Source organism: Coregonus clupeaformis, unplaced genomic scaffold, assembly GCF_020615455.1.
Source record: "Coregonus clupeaformis isolate EN_2021a unplaced genomic scaffold, ASM2061545v1 scaf2530, whole genome shotgun sequence".
NCBI lineage: Eukaryota > Metazoa > Chordata > Actinopteri > Salmoniformes > Salmonidae > Coregonus > Coregonus clupeaformis.
Window position 1 is genome coordinate 39387 of NW_025535984.1, and position 19448 is coordinate 58834.

Sequence of the window (19448 nt, forward strand, 5' to 3'; positions counted from 1 at the left end):
GTGTAAAGGAAAGAATGAATGGGGCCATGTATCGTGAGATTTTTGAGTGAAAACCTCCTTCCATCAGCAAGGGCATTGAAGATGAAACGATTGGCTGGGTCTTTCAGCATGACAATGATCCCAAACACACCGCCCGGGCAACGAAGGAGTGGCTTCGTAAGAAGCATTTCAAGGTCCTGGAGTGGCCTAGCCAGTCTCCAGATCTCAACCCCATAGAAAATCTTTGGGGGAGTTGAAAGTCCGTGTTGCTCAGCAGACAGCCCCAAAACATCACTGCTCTGAGGGAGATCTGCATGGAGGAATGGGCCAAAATACCAGCAACAGTGTGTGAAAACCTTGTGAAGACTTACAGAAAATGTTTGACCTGTGTCATTGCCAACAAAGGGTATATAACAAAGTATTGAGAAACTTTTGTTATTGACCAAATACTTATTTTCCACCATAATTTGCAAATAAATTCATTAAAAATCCTACAATGTGATTTCCTGGAATTGTTTTTCTCATTTTGTCTGTCATAGTTGACGTGTACCTATGATGAAAATTACAGGCCTCTCTCATCTTTTTAAGTGGGAGAACTTGCACAATTGGTGGCTGCCTAAATACTTTTTTTCCCCACTGTATATTAATCACGCATTGAACTACATCCATCTATTCTGCCAACAATGCCTTAGTGTACGTCATGGAACGTTGAGTCAAATATAACCTATTTTTAAAACCTCTTATAAAGTTGGTTTTGTATCATAAACTGGGAATTTGATATTTTTGACTGATATTATGATTGTCTGTCTGTTTCATATCTGCAAAGTAGTTAAAACTGCTGTCAGATCCACTTTAAAAAAGCTAGTGTAGCCTGAAAGGTACGCTAACGGCACAACTAACCTTCTTCATGGAAAGCAGGGCGACAGAGAAACAAGCATAAGGACACCAACTCAGGACCAGAGGAGACACCTGTATTTGTATTTGTATTTATTAAGGATCCCCGTTAGCTGCTGACAAGGCCGGTACTCTTCCTGGGGTCTGCAACATTAAAGCAGTTATATATAATTTAAAAATATTACCACGTACATTACATTTCATAACACTTTTCACAACACATTAAGTGTGTTCCCTCAGGCCACTACTGTATTTTCACATATCTACAATACAACATCCATGTGTGACGTGTGTGTAGAGGGCGGGTCTTATCATGTGTACAGTGCATTCGGAAAGTATTCAGACCCCTTGACTTTTCCATATTTTGTTATGTTACAGCCTTATTCTAAAATTGAATGTATTTATTTTTTGCTCATCAATCTACCCCATAATGACAAAGCGAAAACAGGTTTTTAGAAACCTTGAGATGTTTCTACAACTTGATTGGAGTCCACCTGCGGTAAATTCAATTGATTGGACATGATTTGGAAAGGCACACACCTATCTATATAAGGTCCCACAGTTGACAGTGCATGTCAGAGCAAAAACCAAGCCATGAGGTCGAAGGAATTGTCCGTAGAGCTTTGAGACAGGATTGTGTCGAGGTACAGATCTGGGGAAGGGTACCAAAACATTTCTGCAGCATTGAAGGTCCCCAAGAACACAGTGGCCTCCATCATTCTTAAATGGAAGAAGTTTGGAACCACCAAGACTCTTCCTAGAGCTGGCCCCGGCCAAACTGAGCAATCGGGGAGAAGGGCCTTGGTCAGGAGGTGACCAAGAACCCGATGGTCACTCTGCCAGAGCTCCAGAGTTCCTCTGTGGAGATGGGAGAACCTTCCAGAAGGACAACCATCTCTGCAGCACTCCACCAATCAGGCCTTTATGGTAGAGTGGCCAGACGGAAGCCACTTCTCAGTAAAAGGCATGACAGTTTGGAGGTTGCCAAAAAGGCACCTAAAGGGACTCTCAGACCATGAGAAACAAGATTCTCTGGTCTGATGAAACCAAGATTGAACTATTTTGCCTGAATGCCAAGCGTCACGTCTGGAGGAAACCTGGCACCATCCCTACGGTGAAGCATTGTGGTGGCAGCATCATGCTGTGGGGATGTTTTTCAGCGGCAGGGACTGAGAGACTAGTCAGGATCAAGGGAAAGATGAACGGAGCAAAAGTACAGAGAGATCCTTGATGAAAACCTGCTCCAGAGCGCTCAGGACCTCAGACTGGGGCAAGGTTCACCTTCCAACAGGACAACAACCCTAAGCATACGGCCAAGACAACGCAAGAGTGGCTTCGGGACAAGTCTCTGAATGTCCTTGAGTGGCCCAGCCAGAGCCAGTACTTGAACCCGATCGAACATCTCTGGAGACCTGAAAATAGCTGTGCAGCCAACGCTCCCCACTCCAGCCTGACAGGGCTTGGGGATCTGCAGAAGAATGGAGAAACTCCCCAAATACAGGTGTGCCAAAGCTTGTAGCATCATACCCAAGAGGGCTCCGAGGCTGTAGTCGCTGAAGGTGCTTCTAAAGATTGAGTAAGGTTTTAATATTTATGTAAATGTGATATGTTTTTTATTTGTAATAAATTAACAAATATTTCTAAAAACCTGTTTTTGCTTTGTCATTATGGGGTATTGTGATTGATGATGGTAAAAGCTATTTAATCAATTTTAGAATAAGGCTGTAACATAATAAAATGTGGAAAAAGTCAAGGGGTCTGAGATACTTTGCGAATGCACTGCATATATAAAGGTTTCTGTACCAGATATTAAGTTCTGCTTTTCTGAGTGTATCAAATATTTATGTCATGCAATAAAAATGCACGGTAATTACTTAAAATCCATACAATGTGAATTTCTGGATTTCACAGTTGAAGTGTACCTATGATAAAAATTACAGACCTCTACATGCTTTGTAAGTAGGAAAACCTGAAAAATCGGAAGTGTATCAAATACTTGTTCTCCCCACTGTATGTTGGATGATTTCTATTCCTGTGCCTATTTGTAACTACCCTGGTAGGTTGACTGTGATAACCTGAACCAGGTTGCAGGCACTGAGTTACAGTTTGAAGCTTTCTCTTGAGTAGGGAGCCTGATGAAAAACCAGTGTCATTAAATCACCCAGAAGTATACCTCTCTGTTGATATCACATACAGTGGGGAGAACAAATGGTGATACTGCCGATTTACATTCTCTACCTAAAAGCATGTAAAGGTCTGTAATTTTTATCTGAGCACACTCAACTGTAAGAGCAGAATCTAAAACAAAAATCCCGAAAATCACATTGATTTTTAGTAATTAATTTGCATTTTTAGTGCTAAGTATTCACTCAAAGTATTTTTCTTTCACTACAGATCATCTCATTTACGGATTCACAAACTTGAAGCTCCTCATTATTATGACAATTTAGCCCATAGGAAACTCCTGGACCCAGCAGTTTTTGAGTAGCCTGTTGGCTGTGCGGTCCATATTGTCCATTTGTACTTTATCCTGTCCTTGTGTTTTAGGATATGATGTTTTGTTAACACTGCCATGTTCACATCCCGAAGAGAGGAGGAGTAGAGGAGAGGAGAGAGAGAGGAGGAAAAGGAGAAAGAGGCACCCGGGAGCGGCGGAGCCGCCCTCGCTGTCTCTGCCTGGCGGCTCCCTCTCTCTCCACTGGATTCTCTGCCTCTGACCCTATTGTGGGGCTGAGTCACTATGCTTACTGGGTTCTTCCCGTATGCCGTCCCTAGGAGGGGTGAGTCACTCGAGTGGGTTGAGTCACAGGCCAGTGATCTTCCTGTCGGGTTTGCTCCCCCTCTGGCTCTTGCAGTGGAGAGTCTTCGTGCTAACTCTTGTCTCTCCAGGAGTAGTAGGTTGGTGGTCTGTTGATGTCCCTCTGGTGGTGTGGGGGCTGTGCTTTGGCATGTGGCGTGAGGGTTATATCCTGCCTGGTTGGCCCTGTCCAGGTATCGTCAGACGGGGCCACAGTGGTCCCCCGGCCCCCTGTCTCAGCCTCCAGTATCTATGCTGCAAAGTCCATGTGCCGGGGGCTGGGGTCAGTCTGTTATATCTGGTGTTATTTTCCTGTCTTATCCGGTGTCCTGTGTGAATTTAAGTATGATCCCTCTAATTCTCTCTCCTTTTCATCCCGGAGGACCTGAGCCCTAGGACCATGCCTCAGGACTACCTGGCCTGATGACTCCTGGCTGTCCCGGTCCCTCCCTCTCTCCCTCCCTCTCCCTCCCGGAGGGATCTGAGCCCTAGGACCATGCCTCAGGACTCACTGGCCTGATGACTCCTGGCTGTCCCCAGTCCACCTGGTGGTGCTGCTGCTCCAGCTTCAACTGTTCTGCCTGCAGCTAGGAACCCTGACCTGTTCACCGGACGTGCTCACCTTGTCCCCAGAGAGGGAGGGGAGGGAGGGAGGAGGGGAGGGAGGAGGAGGGAGGGAGGGAGGAGAGGAGAGGAGAGGAGAGGAGAGGACGGCGAGGAGAGGATGTGTAGAGGGGAGAGAGGAGAGGAGAGGAGAGGAGAGAGAGGCGAGGCGAGGCGAGGAGGAGAGGCGGGCGAGGCGGGCGAGGCGAGGCGAGGCGAGGCGAGGAGAGGAGGGATGTGTGGAGAGTGGGGAGAGAGAGGAGAGGAGAGGAGGGAGAGGAGAGGAGAGGAGAGGAGAGGCGAGGCGAGGCGAGGCGAGGCGAAAAGGCGGCGAGGCGAGGCGAGGCGAGGCGACGGCGAGGCGAGCGAGGCAGGAAGGAGAGAGAGGAGAGGAGAGGAGGATGTGGGAGGGAGAGAGGAGGAGGTGACTTACCACCCATAGAGGTCTCTCCTCTCTCGTTCATGCCCAGGTAGAGTCCTGCGTCCACTCCTCTAATGCTGACCAGCCCTACAGCCAGACTGATGAACTCTAGGATACCTGGAGAGGACAGACAACACCTGTCAGAGATAGCACTGGCCAGACTGATGAACTCTAGGATACCTGGAGAGGACAGACAACACCTGTCAGAGATAGCACTGGCCAGACTGATGAACTCTAGGATACCTGGAGAGCACACAGACAACATCCTGTCAGAGATATGGCTTAACTTATAGCACTGGGCCGGACTGATGAACTCTAGGATACCTGGAGAGGACAGACAACACCTGTCAGAGATGTGGCTTAACTATAGCACTGGCCAGACTGATGAACTCTAGGATACCTGGAGAGGACAGACAACACCTGTCAGAGATAGCACTGGCCAGACTGATGAACTCTAGGATACCTGGAGAGCACACAGACAACACATGTCAGAGATATGGCTTAACTTATAGCACTGGCCAGACTGATGAACTCTAGGATACCTGGGGAGGACACAGACAACACCTGTCAGAGATATGGCTTAACTTATAGCACTGGCCAGACTGATGAACTCTAGGATACCTGGAGAGGACACAGACAACACCTGTCAGAGATAGCACTGGCCAGACTGATGAACTCTGGATACCTGGAGACGGACACAACACCTGTCAGAGATATGGCTTAACTTATAGCACTGGCCAGACTGATGAACTCTAGGATACCTGGAGAGGACAGACAACACCTGTCAGAGATAGCACTGGCCAGACTGATGAACTCTAGGATACCTGGAGAGCACACAGACAACACCTGTCAGAGATATGGCTTAACTTATAGCACTGGCCAGACTGATGAACTCTAGGATACCTGGAGAGGACAGACAACACCTGTCAGAGATATGGCTTAACTTATAGCACTGGCCAGACTGATGAACTCTAGGATACCTGGAGAGGACACAGACAAAACGTTACATTCTAGGTTTGTGCGATATACCGTTTATACCGTACACCAGGGTATTTCGAAATACAGATGGTATCATTTTCAATATTGTTAATAAATATAAATAAATACACGGCACTACTTATTAAGTTATATAAGTATAACTACAAGTTATATATATAATTACAGTTGAAGTCGGAAGTTTACATACACCTTAGCCAAATACATTTCAACTCAGTTTTTCACAATTCCTGACATTTAATCCATTATTTTAAGAATGTGAAATGTCAGAATAATAGTAGAGAGTATTTCCAGCTTTTATTTATTTCATCACATTCCCAGTGGGTCAGAAGTTTCATACACTCAATGTAGCATTGCCTTTAAATTGTTTAACTTGGGTCAAACGTTTCGGGTAGCTTCACAAGCTTCCCACAATAAGTTGGGTGAAGTTTGGCCCATTCCTCCTGACAGAGCTGGTGTAACTGAGTCAGGTTTGTATGCCTCCTTACCTTCAACGCTTTGTTTCAGTTCTGCCAACACATTTTCTATAGGATTGAGGTCGAGGCTTTGTAATGGCCACACCAATACCTTGACTTTGTTGTCCTTAAGCCATTTTGCCAACAACTTTGGAAGTATGCTTGGGGTCATTGTCCATTTGGAAGACCCATTTCGACCAAGCTTTAACTTCCTGACTGATGTCTTGAGATGTTGCTTCAATATATCCACATAATTTTCCTTCCCTCATGATGCCATCTATTTTGTGCACCTCCCTCCTGAGCTTAAGCACCCCACAGCATGATGCCACCCCATGCTTCACGGTTGGGATGGTGTTCTTCGCTTGCAAGCATACCCATTTTTCCTCCAAACATAACGATGGTCATTATGGCTGTTGTTCTGGGATTGATTGATTTGCACATTCCCTACCAAAAGTAACGTTCATCTCTAGGAGACAGAACGCGTTCTCCTTCCTGAGCAGTATGACGGCTGCGTGGTCCCATGGTGTTTATACTTGCGTACTATTGTTTGTACAGATGAACGTGGTACCTTCAGGCGTTTGGAAATTGCTCCCAAGGATGAACCAGTCAAAAAATTTTCTGAGGTCTTGGCTTCATTTTCCCATGATATCAAGCAAAGAGGCACTGAGTTTGAAGGTAGGCCTTGAAATACATCCACAGGTACACCTCCAATTGACTCAAATTATGTCAATTAGCCTATCAGAAGCTTCTAAAGCCATGACATAATTTTCTGGAGTTTTCCAAGCTGTCAAAGACACAGTCAAATTATTAGTGAAATAATCTGTCTGTAAACAATTGTTGGAAAAATGACTGTAATTTGATGCACAAAGTAGATGTCCTAACTCGACTTGGCAAAACTATAGTTTGTTAAAAAGAAATTTGTGGAGTGGTTGAAAAATGAGTTTTAATGACTCCAACCTAAGTATGTAAACTTCTGACTTCAGCTATATATACAGTGAGGGGAAAAAAGTATTTGATCCCCTGCTGATTTTGTACGTTTGCCCACTGACAAAGAAATGTTCAGTCTATAATTTTAATGGTAGGTTTATTTGAACAGTGAGAGACAGAATAACAACAACAAAATCCAGAAAAATGCATGTCAAAATGTTATAAATTGATTTGCATTTAATGAGGGAAATAAGTATTTTACCCCTCTGCAAAACGTGACTTAATACTTGGTGGCAAAACCCTTGTTGGCAATCACAGAGTGTCAGAGCGTTTCTTGTGAAGTTGGCCACCAGGTTTGCACATTTCAGGAGGGATTTTGTCCCACTCTCTTTGCAGATCTTCTCCAAGTCATTAAGGTTTTGAGGCTGACGTTTGCCCAACTCGAACCTTCACGCTCCCTCCACAGATTTCTATGGGATTAAGGTCTGGAGACTGGCTAGGCCCACTCCAGGACCTTAATGTGCTTCTGCTTGAGCCACTCTGATCTAGTGAGATACATGGCGGAGACTGAATCAAGCTTAGTCGTCTTGACTTCTTTCTTATCTCATTCTCGTGTAGCACCAAAGCTTAAAAAGTGTTGATAGGGGACAGAATGCGGTCGGACCATCATATAATTGCCATATACATTATCTTACTGAATTTCCCGTGGCGAGGGATATTGGAAATTTAATCAAAGCCTATTGGATGATAATTTATTTCATAATTAGAACAAAGGAATTTATAACTGACTTTTTCCAACATAACATAGTACAGCGTAATCCCCTTATTGTATGGGACACCTTTAAATGTGTCTTTTGAGGCCATGCAATTCGAAGTACTCATCTCGAAAACAAAAGCAATTTAGGTCAAAGAGTTTATACTAAGAAAGGAAATGAAAATCACAGAACAGATAGATGGCAATAAAACTGTAACATAGAGGCTCAGAATAAATTAGAGGAAAAAAAAGAAATGGAGAAACTTATTCAAGAAAGATCAGTGTAATATATTATAAAATAAAGCAAACTGGATGGAATATGGGGAAAAATGCACAAAATTCTTTTTTAATCTTCAACATAGGAATGCTACAAAAAGAACTTAATGAAACTGTTACAATTGCTGAGTCACCATAATTCACCAAATGGTATTTTAGGAAGAAACAAAGTAACTTTAAGCATATGTTTTCTTTTCAGTCGCCTCCATCTCCTCTAACTGAAGATAATTGTAGAGATTTTTTTTTTATTGATAATGTCAAATTAACAGCCACACAGAGAGACTCATGTGAAGGTGAAATTACAGAGGAGGAACTTCTGGATGCAATTAAAGACTTTAAGTCTGGGAAAACTCCAGGGGTGGATGGCATACCAGTCGAGGTACACCAAACCTTTTTTGATATACTAAGAGGACCGTTATTAGCATGTTTTAACCACTCCTATGTAAATGGTAGATTATCTGACACTCAAGAAGAAGGTCTGATCTCATTATTACTGAAACAGGATACAAGTGGAAAATATAAAGATCCAGTCCATTTACAAATTGAGGCCCCTTACACTTCAGTGTTGTGATGCAAAAATCCTAGCAAAATGTATAGCACATAGAATTAAAAAAGGTATTGTCGGATATTATTCATTCTAATCAGACAGGTTTTTTACATGGAAGATAAGCATTGGAGATAATATAAGGACAAGTATTGGAAACAATAGAACACTATGGAAAATATGGGAAACCAGGCCTGCTATTCATAGCAGACTTGAAAAAGGCATTTGATAAAGTTCGAGCTGGGGTTTATATATAAATGCCTGGAGCATTTCAATTTTGGAGAATCTCTTATAAAATGGGTCAAAATCATGTATAGTAACCCCTAGGTTAAAATAGTAAATAATGGCTATTTCTCAGAAAGTTTCAAACTGTCAAGAGGAGTGAAACAAGGTTGTCCACTATCGGCATATCTATTTATTGTGGCCATCGAGATGTTAGCTATTAAAATCAGATCCAATAATAATATCAGAGGATTAGAAATACAGGGCATAAAAACAAAGGTGTCATTGTACGCTGATGATTCATGTTTTCTTTTAAATCCACAACTAGAATCCCTCCACAGCCTCATAGAGGATCTACATACATTTTCTAACCTCTCTGGATTACAACCAAATTATGACAAATGTACTATATTACATATTGGATCACAAAAAAATACAATTTTTACATTACCATGTAGTTTACCAATAAAATGGTCTGATGGTGATGTGGATATACTCGGAATACATATCCCAAAGGAAATAAATGATCTCACTTCAATAAATTTTTATAGAAAGTTAGCAAAAATAGATAAGATCTTACTACCATGGAAAGGAAAATACCTGTCAATTTGTGGAAAAATCACTGTGATTAACTCTTTAGTATTATCCCAGTTTACCTATTTGCTTATGGTCTTGCCTACGCCTAGCGAACAAGTTTTTTAAATTATATGAGAAAAAAAATATTCATTTTATTTTGAACAGCAAGCCAGACAAAATTAAAAGAGCATATTTATATAATGAATATGAATTCGGAGGACAGAAATTATTAAATATTAAAGCATTAGACCTATCACTAAAAGCTTCAGTCATACAAAGTTATACTTAAATCCGAACTGGTTCTCAAGCAAATTAGTAAGATTGTCTCACCCAATGTTCAAGAAAGGCCTTTTCTCCCTTTATTCAGATTACAACCTCTCACTTTCAGTTATTTGAAAGGAAATAATCTCCCCAAATGTCACTATTTCTAAAACAAGCCATAGAAAGTTGGTTGCAATTTCAATTTAATCCTCCAGAAATGACAGAACAAATAATGCAACAAATATTGTGGTTAAATTCAAATATACTAATTGACAAAAAACCTTTATTTTTTGACAGAATGTTTAAAAAGGTATAATCTTCATAAATGATATCATCGGTAGGACTGGTGGAGTTATGTCGACATGCAGCTAACAAAAACATATGGAAATGTCTGCTCTACCCAAAATTACAACCAAATAATTGCAGCCTTACCATAAAAGTGGAAGAGGAAAGTGGAAGGGGGAGAAAGTAAGGAACTTGTCTGTCGGCCTTGCATTAAAGAACATAATTGGTTAAGGAAAACTGTGATGAATAAAAAGTATATCAGTTTCACTTAAGGACCAAAGGATTGACAGCCGTCCCCATATAGATTGCAAAATAGTTGGGAAGAGATCTTTGACAGTACCGATCCCATGGCATAGTGTTTATGAACTGACACGCAAAACGACACCGGATTCAAAAATTAGAATCTTTCAATTTAAATTATTATATAAAATTCTTGCTACCAATAGAATGTTATTTATATGGGGGATACAATCTTCCCAGCTCTGCAGGTTTTGCTGTGAAGAGACAGAATCATTAGATCATTTGTTTTGGTTCTGTCCATTTTGTAAGCTTGTTTTTGGACACAGGTCCAGGAATGGCTAAAGGATTGCAATATTTACCTGGAGCTAACCTTGCAGATATGCATTACTGGGTGATCTGAAAAGTCATAGTCAATCAATCAATAATATAATAATACTTTTAGCAAAAATGTTTATTTTTTTAATTCACAATCTGTAGAAGCAATGAGAATAAAAAGGTTCAGAACTTTTGTAAAACATCACAGTACCAGGTTGAAATATATATGGCAAATAGAAATCCTATGGATGGTGTTAAGAGATAGATGGGAGGTATTGAATAGAGTTGAAGGATGGGACTAATAACAAATAACAACAAATAATAACAAAGATAGCTAATAATGTAAGCATACTGTGTCCATAATAAGTATATAGGTTGTATGTTGGGAGCTTTTGGGAAAGAGCACAGTTAGAAAGATATGGCATATAGAAGCAAACCGGATGGACATCATGAAAATGATCGGAGAGGTTGAGAGTAGAAGAAGTTCAGGAGCAAAAAATATATATAAAAAAAAATATATATATATATAATAGAATTATTGTAAAATTAACTCTGTCCATAAGGTGTAGATAGTAAGTATAGACCAGAAGTAGAGGCCTGGGCATTGTTGTTCACTAATTTACTCCAAGTAGGGAAAGTATGGTGGGGTTGAAAAGTAATAAAGGGGAGTATATATATAAAAATAAAAAAAAATAAAAAACATGGGGGATTGGAAGTGATGCAGACAATTACATTGATAGAAGATACAATCTATCTGCAATATTAGCTGATCCATCCCAAAAAAACAACAACTAAATAATTAAAAATAAATAAATAAAAAAACTAAAGTTAAAAATATAAGGTCAGACGTTTCTTGTAGTTGGCCACCAGGTTTGCACACATCTCAGAGAGATTTTGTCCCACTCCTCTTTGCAGATCTTCTCCAAGTCATTAAGGTTTTTGAGGCTGACGTTTGGCAACTTCGAACCTTCAGCTCCCCTCCACAGATTTTTCTATGGGATTAAGGTCTGGAGACTGGCTAGGCCACTCCAGGACCTTAATGTCTTCTTTCTTCTTGAGCCACTTCTTTTTGTTGCCTTGGCCGTGTGTTTTGGGTCATTGTCATGCTGGAATACCCATCCACGACCCATTTTCAATGCCCTGGCTGAGGGAAGGGAGGTTCTCACCCAAGATTTGAAGGTACATGGCCCCGTTCCATCGTCCATTTGATGCGGTGAAGTTGTCCTGTCCCCTTAGCAGAAAAAACACACCCAAAGCATAATGTTTTAACCTCCATGTTTGACGGTGGGGATGGTGTTCTTGGGGTCATAGGCAGCATTCCTCCACCTCCAAACACAGCGAGTTGAGTTGATGCCAAAGAGCTCCATTTTGGTCTCATCTGACCACCACACTTTCCACCCAGTTCTCCTCTGAAACATTCAGATGTTCATTGGCAAACTTCAGACTGCCCTGTTTATGTGCTTTCTTGAGCAGGGGGACCTTGCATGGCGCTGCAGGATTTCAGTCCTTCACAGCGTAGTGTGTTACCAATTGTTTTCTTGGTGACTATGGTCCCAGCTGCCTTGAGATCATTAACAAGATCCTCCCGTGTAGTTCTGGGCTGATTCCTCACCATTCTCATGATCATTGCAACTCCACGAGGTGAGATCTTGCAAGGAGCCCCAGGCCGAGGGAGATTGACAGGTCTTTTGTGTTTCTTCCATTTGCGAATAATCGCACTAACTGTTGTCACCTTCTCACCAAGCTGTTGGCGATGGTCTTGTAGACCATTCCAGCCTTGTGTAGGTCTACAATCTTGTCCCTGACATCCTTGGAGAGCTCTTTGGTCTTGGCCATGGTGGAGAGTTTGGAATCTGATTGATTGATTGCTTCTGTGGACAGGTGTCTTTTAAGGTAACAAGCTGAGATTAGGAGCACTCCCTTTAAGAGTGTGCTCTAATCTCAGCTCGCTATCCTTATAAAAGACACCTGGGAGCCAGAAATCTTTCTGATTGAGGGGTCAAATACTTATTTCCCTCATTAAAATGCAAATCAATTTATAACATTTTTGACATGCGTTTTTTCTGGATTATTTTGTTGTTATTCTGTCTCTGACTGTTCAAATAAACCTACCATTAAAATTATAGACTGATCATGTCTTTGTCAGTGGGCAAACGTACAAAATCAGCAGGGGATCTAAATACTTATTTCCTTCACTGTAGGTATATTTATAAATTATAGAAGTATAACTATGTCACCTACTCATTCAAGGGTTTTTCTATTTATTACATTGTAGAATAATAGTGACGACATCAAAACTATGAAATAACACATATGGAATCATGTAGTAACCGAAAAAAGTGTTAAACAAATCAAAATATATTTATGTTTGAGGTTCTTCAAATAGCCTCCCTTTGCCTTACAAGAATATAGCACTATTTGGTAAAAGACCAAGTCCATATTATGGCAAAAACAGCTAAAATAAGAAAAGAGAAACGACAGTCCATCATTACTTTAAGACATGAGGGTCGAGTCAATACGGAACATTTCAAGAACTTTGAACATTTCTTCAAGTGCAGTCGCAAAAACCATCAAGCGCTATGATGAAACTGGCTCTCATGAGGACCGCCACAGTAATGGAAGACCCAGAGTTACCTCTGCTGCAGAGGATAAGTTCATTAGAGTTACCAGCCTCAGAAATTGCAGCCCAAATAAATGCTTCACAAAGTTCAAGTCACAGACACATCTCAACATCAACTGTTCAGAGGGGACTGTGTGAATCAGGCCTTCATGATCCCATCTGGTTTGGGTTTAGTGGGACTATCATTTGTTTTTCAACAGGACAATGACCCAACACACCTCCAGGCTGTGTAAGGGCTATTTTACCAAGAAGGAGAGTAGATGGAGTGCTGCATCAGATGACCTGGCCTCCACAATCACCCGACCTCAACCCAATTGAGATGGTTTGGGATGAGTCGGATGGCGAGTGAAGGAAAAGCAGCCAACAAGAGCTCAGCGTATGTGGGAACTCCTTCAAGACTGTTGGAAAAGCATTCCAGGTGAAGCTGGTTGAGAGAATGCCAAGAGTGTGCAAAGCTGTCATCAAGGCAAAGGGTGGCTATTTGAAGAATCTCAAATATATTTTGATTTGTTTGACTGGTACTGTATATATTTGATTTACTTTTACCCCTTTTTCTCCCCATTTGGTAGTTACAGTCTTTTGCTGCAACTCCCCTATGGACTCGGGAGAGGTTGCGAAGGTCGAGAGCCATGCGTCCTCCGAAACACGACCCTGCCAAGCCACACCACTTCTTGACACACTGCTCTCTTAACCCGAAAGCCAGCCACATCAATGTGTTCGAAGGAAACACCGTTCAACTGGTGACCCGAAGTCAGTGTGCATGCACCCTGCCCGCCACAAGGAGTCGCTAGAGCGCGATGGGACAAGGACATCCCGGCCGGCCAAACCTCCCCTAACCCGGACTGACACTGGGACAATTGTGCGCCACCTCATGGGTCTCCAGTCGCAGCCTGCTACGACACAGCCTGGGATCGAACCCGGGGCTGCTAGTGACACTTCAAGCCCTGATATGCAGTGCCTTGGACCGCTGCGCCACTCAGGAGGCTTGTGTCCCAAATGGCACCCTATTCCCTATGTAGTGCAATACTTTAGACCAGGGCACATATAGCTCTATATAGGGGAACCTAGGGTGCCATTTGAGACTCAGCCTCTTCCTGCTCTCTGATCCTCTACTATGATGCTGCCAGGAATGAAACATCAGCTCTCTCTGATCCTGGTGACCTAATCCATCTCCTCCCTCTCTCTTCTCTCTCTCCCAGCCTCCCAGCCCTGACACCTGCTCTGCATTCTAACCCAAAGTGAAGCCAGAAACAACGACCATCCGGGCTGGGGGCCGACCACCCCAACCCTCTCCAGCCCTCCTCAGCCTTCCTCAGCCCTGTTCAGCCTTCCTCACCCCTGTTCAGCCCTCCTCAGCCCTCCTCAGTCCTGTTCAGCCTTTCTCAGTTCCCTGTTCAGCCCTCCTCAGCCCTGGTCAGCCCTCCTCAGACCTGTTCAGCCCTCATCAGCCCTTCTCAGCCCTGGTCAGCCCTGTTTAAACCTGTTCAGCCATCCTCAGCCCTGTTCAGCCTTCCTCAGCCCTGTTCAGCCCTCCTCACCCCTGTTCAGCCCTCCTCAGCCCTCCTCAGTCCTGTTCAGCCTTTCTCAGCCCTGTTCAGCCCTCCTCAGCCCTGGTCAGCCCTCCTCAGACCTGTTCAGCCCTCATCAGCCCTTCTCAGCCCTGGTCAGCCCTGTTTAAACCTGTTCAGCCATCCTCAGCCCTGTTCAGCCCTCCTCACCCCTGTTCAGCCATCCTCAGCCCTGTTTAGACCTGTTCAGCCATCCTCAGCCCTGTTCAGCCTTCCTCAGCCCTGTTCAGCCCTCATCAGCCCTGTTCAGCCCTCCTCAGACCTGATCAGTCATCCTCAGCCCTGTTTAGACCTGTTCAGCCCTCCTCAGCCCTGTTCAGTCATCCTCAGCCCTGTTCAGACCTGTTCAGCCATCCTCAGCCCTGTTCAGCCATCCTCAGCCCTGTTCAGACTTCTGTTCAGCCCCTCCTCAGCCCTCCTCAGCCCCTGTACACCATCGTCTTGTCTTGGCTGCAGTCTGCCAGCTTTAAACCATCTCTAGATTCTCCCCCTGGTCATGGTTTAATTTACAGCTATTCTCTCTCTCTCTCTCTCTTTCTCTCTACTGCTCTCTCTCTCTCTCTCTCCCTGTCTCTCGCTCTCTCCCTCTCTCTCGCTCTCTCTCTCCCTCTCTCTCCTCTCTCTCTCCCCACTCTCTCCTCTCTCTCTCTCTCTCTCTCTCTCTCTCTCTCCTCTCTCTCTCCTTTCTCTCCTCTCTCTCTCCTCTCCCTCTCTCGCTCTCTCTCTCTCTTTCTCTACCCCTCGCTCTCTCTCTCTATCTCTCTCGCTCTCTCTCTCTCAATTCAATTCAATTCAAAGGGCATTATTGTCATGGGAAACGTATGTTAACATTGCCAAAGCAAGTGAAATAGATAATAAACAAAAGTGAAATAAACAATCAAAAATGAAACAGTTAACATTACACTCTCTCTCCCCTTGCTGTCTCTCTCTCCCCCATCACTATCTCTCTCTCTGTCTCTCTCTTTCCCCCATCACTCTCTCCCATCACTCTCGCTCTCTCCCCCATCTCTCTTTCTCTCTCTATCATTTCTATCCTCGACTCTCTCTTTCTCTCTCAGGCAGGCAGTGAGCCTAACAGAGAGTCTGCACCTGCAGAATGACTGCATGGACATGAGGTGCAGAGAATGTGCATTTTTTCTCTGTGACCTCATGTGTCTATCGATTGTGATTGAACCACTACCTCCAATGATTTGTGCCATTAATAGTAGAATTGGAGAGAGCGAGCCTGTGTGGGCTGGCGGCGGGTCCCTTTGAACCAGTTAAACAGAGAACCAGACACAGACCCCTGCCTGTCCAGCTCTCCCTCTCTCTGAGGGGAGCCACCTACCTGCTGCTCCCACCCCCGCTGAGGGGCTTGGTGGGTTATCCTGGGGGAAGGAAGGCATGTGACTGTCCTGCTGACTGGATGGCATGCACACACACACACACACACACCACTGAAACCCTTCAGCAATATGACTAATCATATTCTGAGAATCCAGCCATAATAGGTGTCAAATGCCCTGCAGTAAAATCCTTCTGTTACTGTTACTGGTTAACTATGACACATCTTCTGTTACTGGTTAAATATGACATATCTTCTATTACTGGGAAAGACAGAACAAAAATGCTGCTCTATCATCACAGTCATCTCACCCAACGCTTTGGGAAAGGAAAACCTTCAAATAAATAACCAGGTTTCAAATGTAAAAGTTATTGCAAAAGATGTTGCTCTTGGTCTCTGTACAAAAAAGCGCACCAAGTTCACATGCAACTGCTGGACGCTCACCGAATCTGCTGTGGTCCTGTCTTGTCCCGTACACGGTCCCGTTGGGGAATATCTCAGCTGGAAGCCGGTTCGACAGTACAGCTGCCTCCGCCGCAGAATCCCTTTAAGGTGCCCGAAATCTGTCAGCGAGCCCCCGCTGTGCTAACCTCCCCTCGATCTGTCCCAGCCTCTCATTCAGTAACCCCGCTGGCGCCTCTGCCAAGGGTATATTTCTAGTGCGGAAAACTCTGTAAATCCAAGTCGAGTGTCCCTGAAAGCCCCAACCTCCGCCATGGCGCTGAACTGACGCGATCTGTTAATGCAATTTAAAATACCAGTTGAATCAGGGAAGTGTACAGTGCAACATAGAAAGTAAAATCCCATGCGCAAAAAGCGGCGAAGGTATGCTACCCGGTGTAAGCGTAATCCAGCCTCTGCCACTGTCTCGTCCTGCTGCAGCTCTAGGATCATAGTCTTCTGAACTAACAACCCCAGCCAGCTATTCATCACTCGGCGCTCTGGGGCTTTCTGCTGATAAAACCACCACGGAACCAACAGCAGGAAACTCTGGTGATAGTTTGTGGTGCATTGAAATATGGAACAGATTCCAGAATGAAAGCCGCAATCATCATTAAAACACTGATGGAAGTTGACACAGAGCTGATAATCTACATGTTTCACTGCATCAGGCTACCAATGAGTCCGCCACGTTCACAATCCATCCATATAGAACTCTTAAAATAACTCTTCAAAGTTTGGAGTCTTATCACTGTATCACTTCCTTCTAAAACGGCATGTGTTCTTCTCTTATCTTCCCTCGGAAGAAAGTCAAGAAGCCCCGTCCTTATGTCTTGTGCGGATTTCAAACAGAAAATATCCGTTCAACTCGGATCCGTTTAATAACGGTGCAGCCAGTCAGTCATTCAGTCTGTCTTCAGGTCAGAGTGTTTGTTATTCGAGCCGCTGGGGTTTAGAACGGGAAGTTTGGATGAAAGCGTTTCTATCCACCTCCTTTTCCCCTCCTCCCTCCCCTCCCCTCTCTCTCTCTCTCTCTCTCTCTCTCTCTCTCTCTCTGTCTCTGTCTCTGTCTCTGTCTCTGTCTCTCTCTCTCTCTCTCTCTCTCTCTCTCTCTGTCTCTCTCTCTCTCTCTCTGTCTCTCTCTCTCTGTCTCTCTCTCTCTGTCTCTCTCTCTCTGTCTCTCTCTCTCTCTCTCTCTCTCTCTCTCTCTCTGTCTCTCTCTCTCTCTGTCTCTGTCTCTCTCTCTCTCTTCCTCTCTCTCTCTCTCTCTCTCTCTCTCTCTCTCTCTCTCTCTCTCTCTCTCTCTCTCTCTCTCTCTCTCTCTCTCTCTCTCTCTCTCTCTCTCTCTCTCTCTCTCTCCTGTCTGTCTGTCTGTCAGGGAGCAGGTGCTTCCTCATGCTCTCCCTGGGCGTCAGTGCACTGTTGCTCGAGATCAGCTGCTAGATACATACAGTGTAGAGCTGGAGTAGGTGATGGAAATGGAGATGGTGCTGCCTTACAAGAGGAGAAATTGGGTGGGGGAAAAAGTATAATCTTTGATGACATAAAAAAATGACATTTCATCGTGCCCACTCCCATACCCTCCCGTACCCTCCCGTACCCTCCGGTACCCTCCCGTACCCTCGATACCCTCCCGTACCCCTCCCGTACCCTCCGGTACCCTCCCCGTACCTCCCGTACCCTCCGATACCTCCCGTACCCTCCCGATGCCCTCCCATACCCTCCCGTACCCTCAATACCCTCCCTTACCCTCCCGTACCCTCCCGTACCCTCCCGTACCCTCCGGTACCCTCCCGTACCTCCCCAGTACCCTCCGATACCTCCCGTACCCTCCCGTACCCTCCCGTACCCTCCGATACCCTCCCGTACCCTCCCGTACCCTCCCGTACCCTCCGATACCCTCCCGATTCCCTCCGTCCTCCCGTACCCTCCGTACCCTATCATTCTGTCTCTCTCTGTGACGAACTTGTATCCAGGCAGACCAGAGAAGCCACATCCCTGATTGGCTGATGACCCTGATTAGAAGCACCTGCTGCTCATAGGTTGTTCTTTACAAATGCTGTTTTGAATTAAAATAAAATGTTACCTACACACTGAAGAAGCTGAAGCCAAAGCGTCTGTATACATTATCCCTGATGCAGTGAAAGCGTCTGTATACATTATCCCTGATGCAGTGAAACGTCTGTGTACATTATCCCTGATGGTGAAGCGTCTGTGTACATATCCTGATGCAGTGAAACGTCTGTGTACATTATCCCTGATGCAGTGAAAGCGTCTGTGTACATTATCCTGATGCAGTGAAAGCGTCTGTGTACATTATCCTGATGCAGTGAAAATAATTAAACAATTTGAATAATGAAGTAAGCTTTATGCGACACATATTTTTGAGTGCGAACAAACACCTTTTTTGTTTGTCTGAATTTAGTTACGCCAAGCTTCTGGGATGGTTTTACGCCCCTGCAATGGTTCCCTTTTGACTCCAATGCTTCCCACAGTTGTGTCAAGTTGGCTGGATGTCCTTTGGGTGGTGGACCATTCTTGATACACACAGGAAACTGTTGCGTGAAAAAACCCAGTAGCGTTGCAGTTCTTGAACTCAAACCCGGTGCGTCTGGCACCTACTACCCATACCCCGTTCAAAGCACTTGTCTTGCCCATTCACCCTCTAATGAGCACACATACACAATCCATGTCTCAATTGTCTCAAGGCTTAAAATCATTCTTTAACCTGCCTCCTCCGATTCATCTACACTGATTGAAGTGGATTTAACAATTTACATCAATAAGGGATCATAGCTTTCCCCTTGAATTCACCTGGTCAGTCCAGCCTGTCGTGGAAAGAGCAGGTGTTCCTAATATTTTGAACACCCAGTGTAGGTAACCTTAGAAATAAGGTTCATGAAATCAATAACTTGCTAACATCAGATAACATTCATATACTCGCCATCTC

General features: G+C 44.2%; 1 protein-coding gene across 1 annotated transcript in view; it reads right to left on the bottom strand.

Moving 5' to 3' along the window:
- The window catches only part of LOC121562689 (fibroblast growth factor 16), a gene marked incomplete at its 3' end in the record, with an annotated part of 31989 nt that extends 13547 nt beyond the window's left edge, over positions 1–18442 (bottom strand). Inside the window, 5 exon segments of the mRNA XM_045219606.1 lie at positions 2309–2316; positions 4710–4811; positions 16502–16555; positions 16558–16620; positions 18079–18442. Coding sequence (XP_045075541.1) covers positions 2309–2316; positions 4710–4811; positions 16502–16555; positions 16558–16620; positions 18079–18442 — 591 coding nt within the window.
- Positions 18443–19448: the final 1006 nt, after the last annotated feature.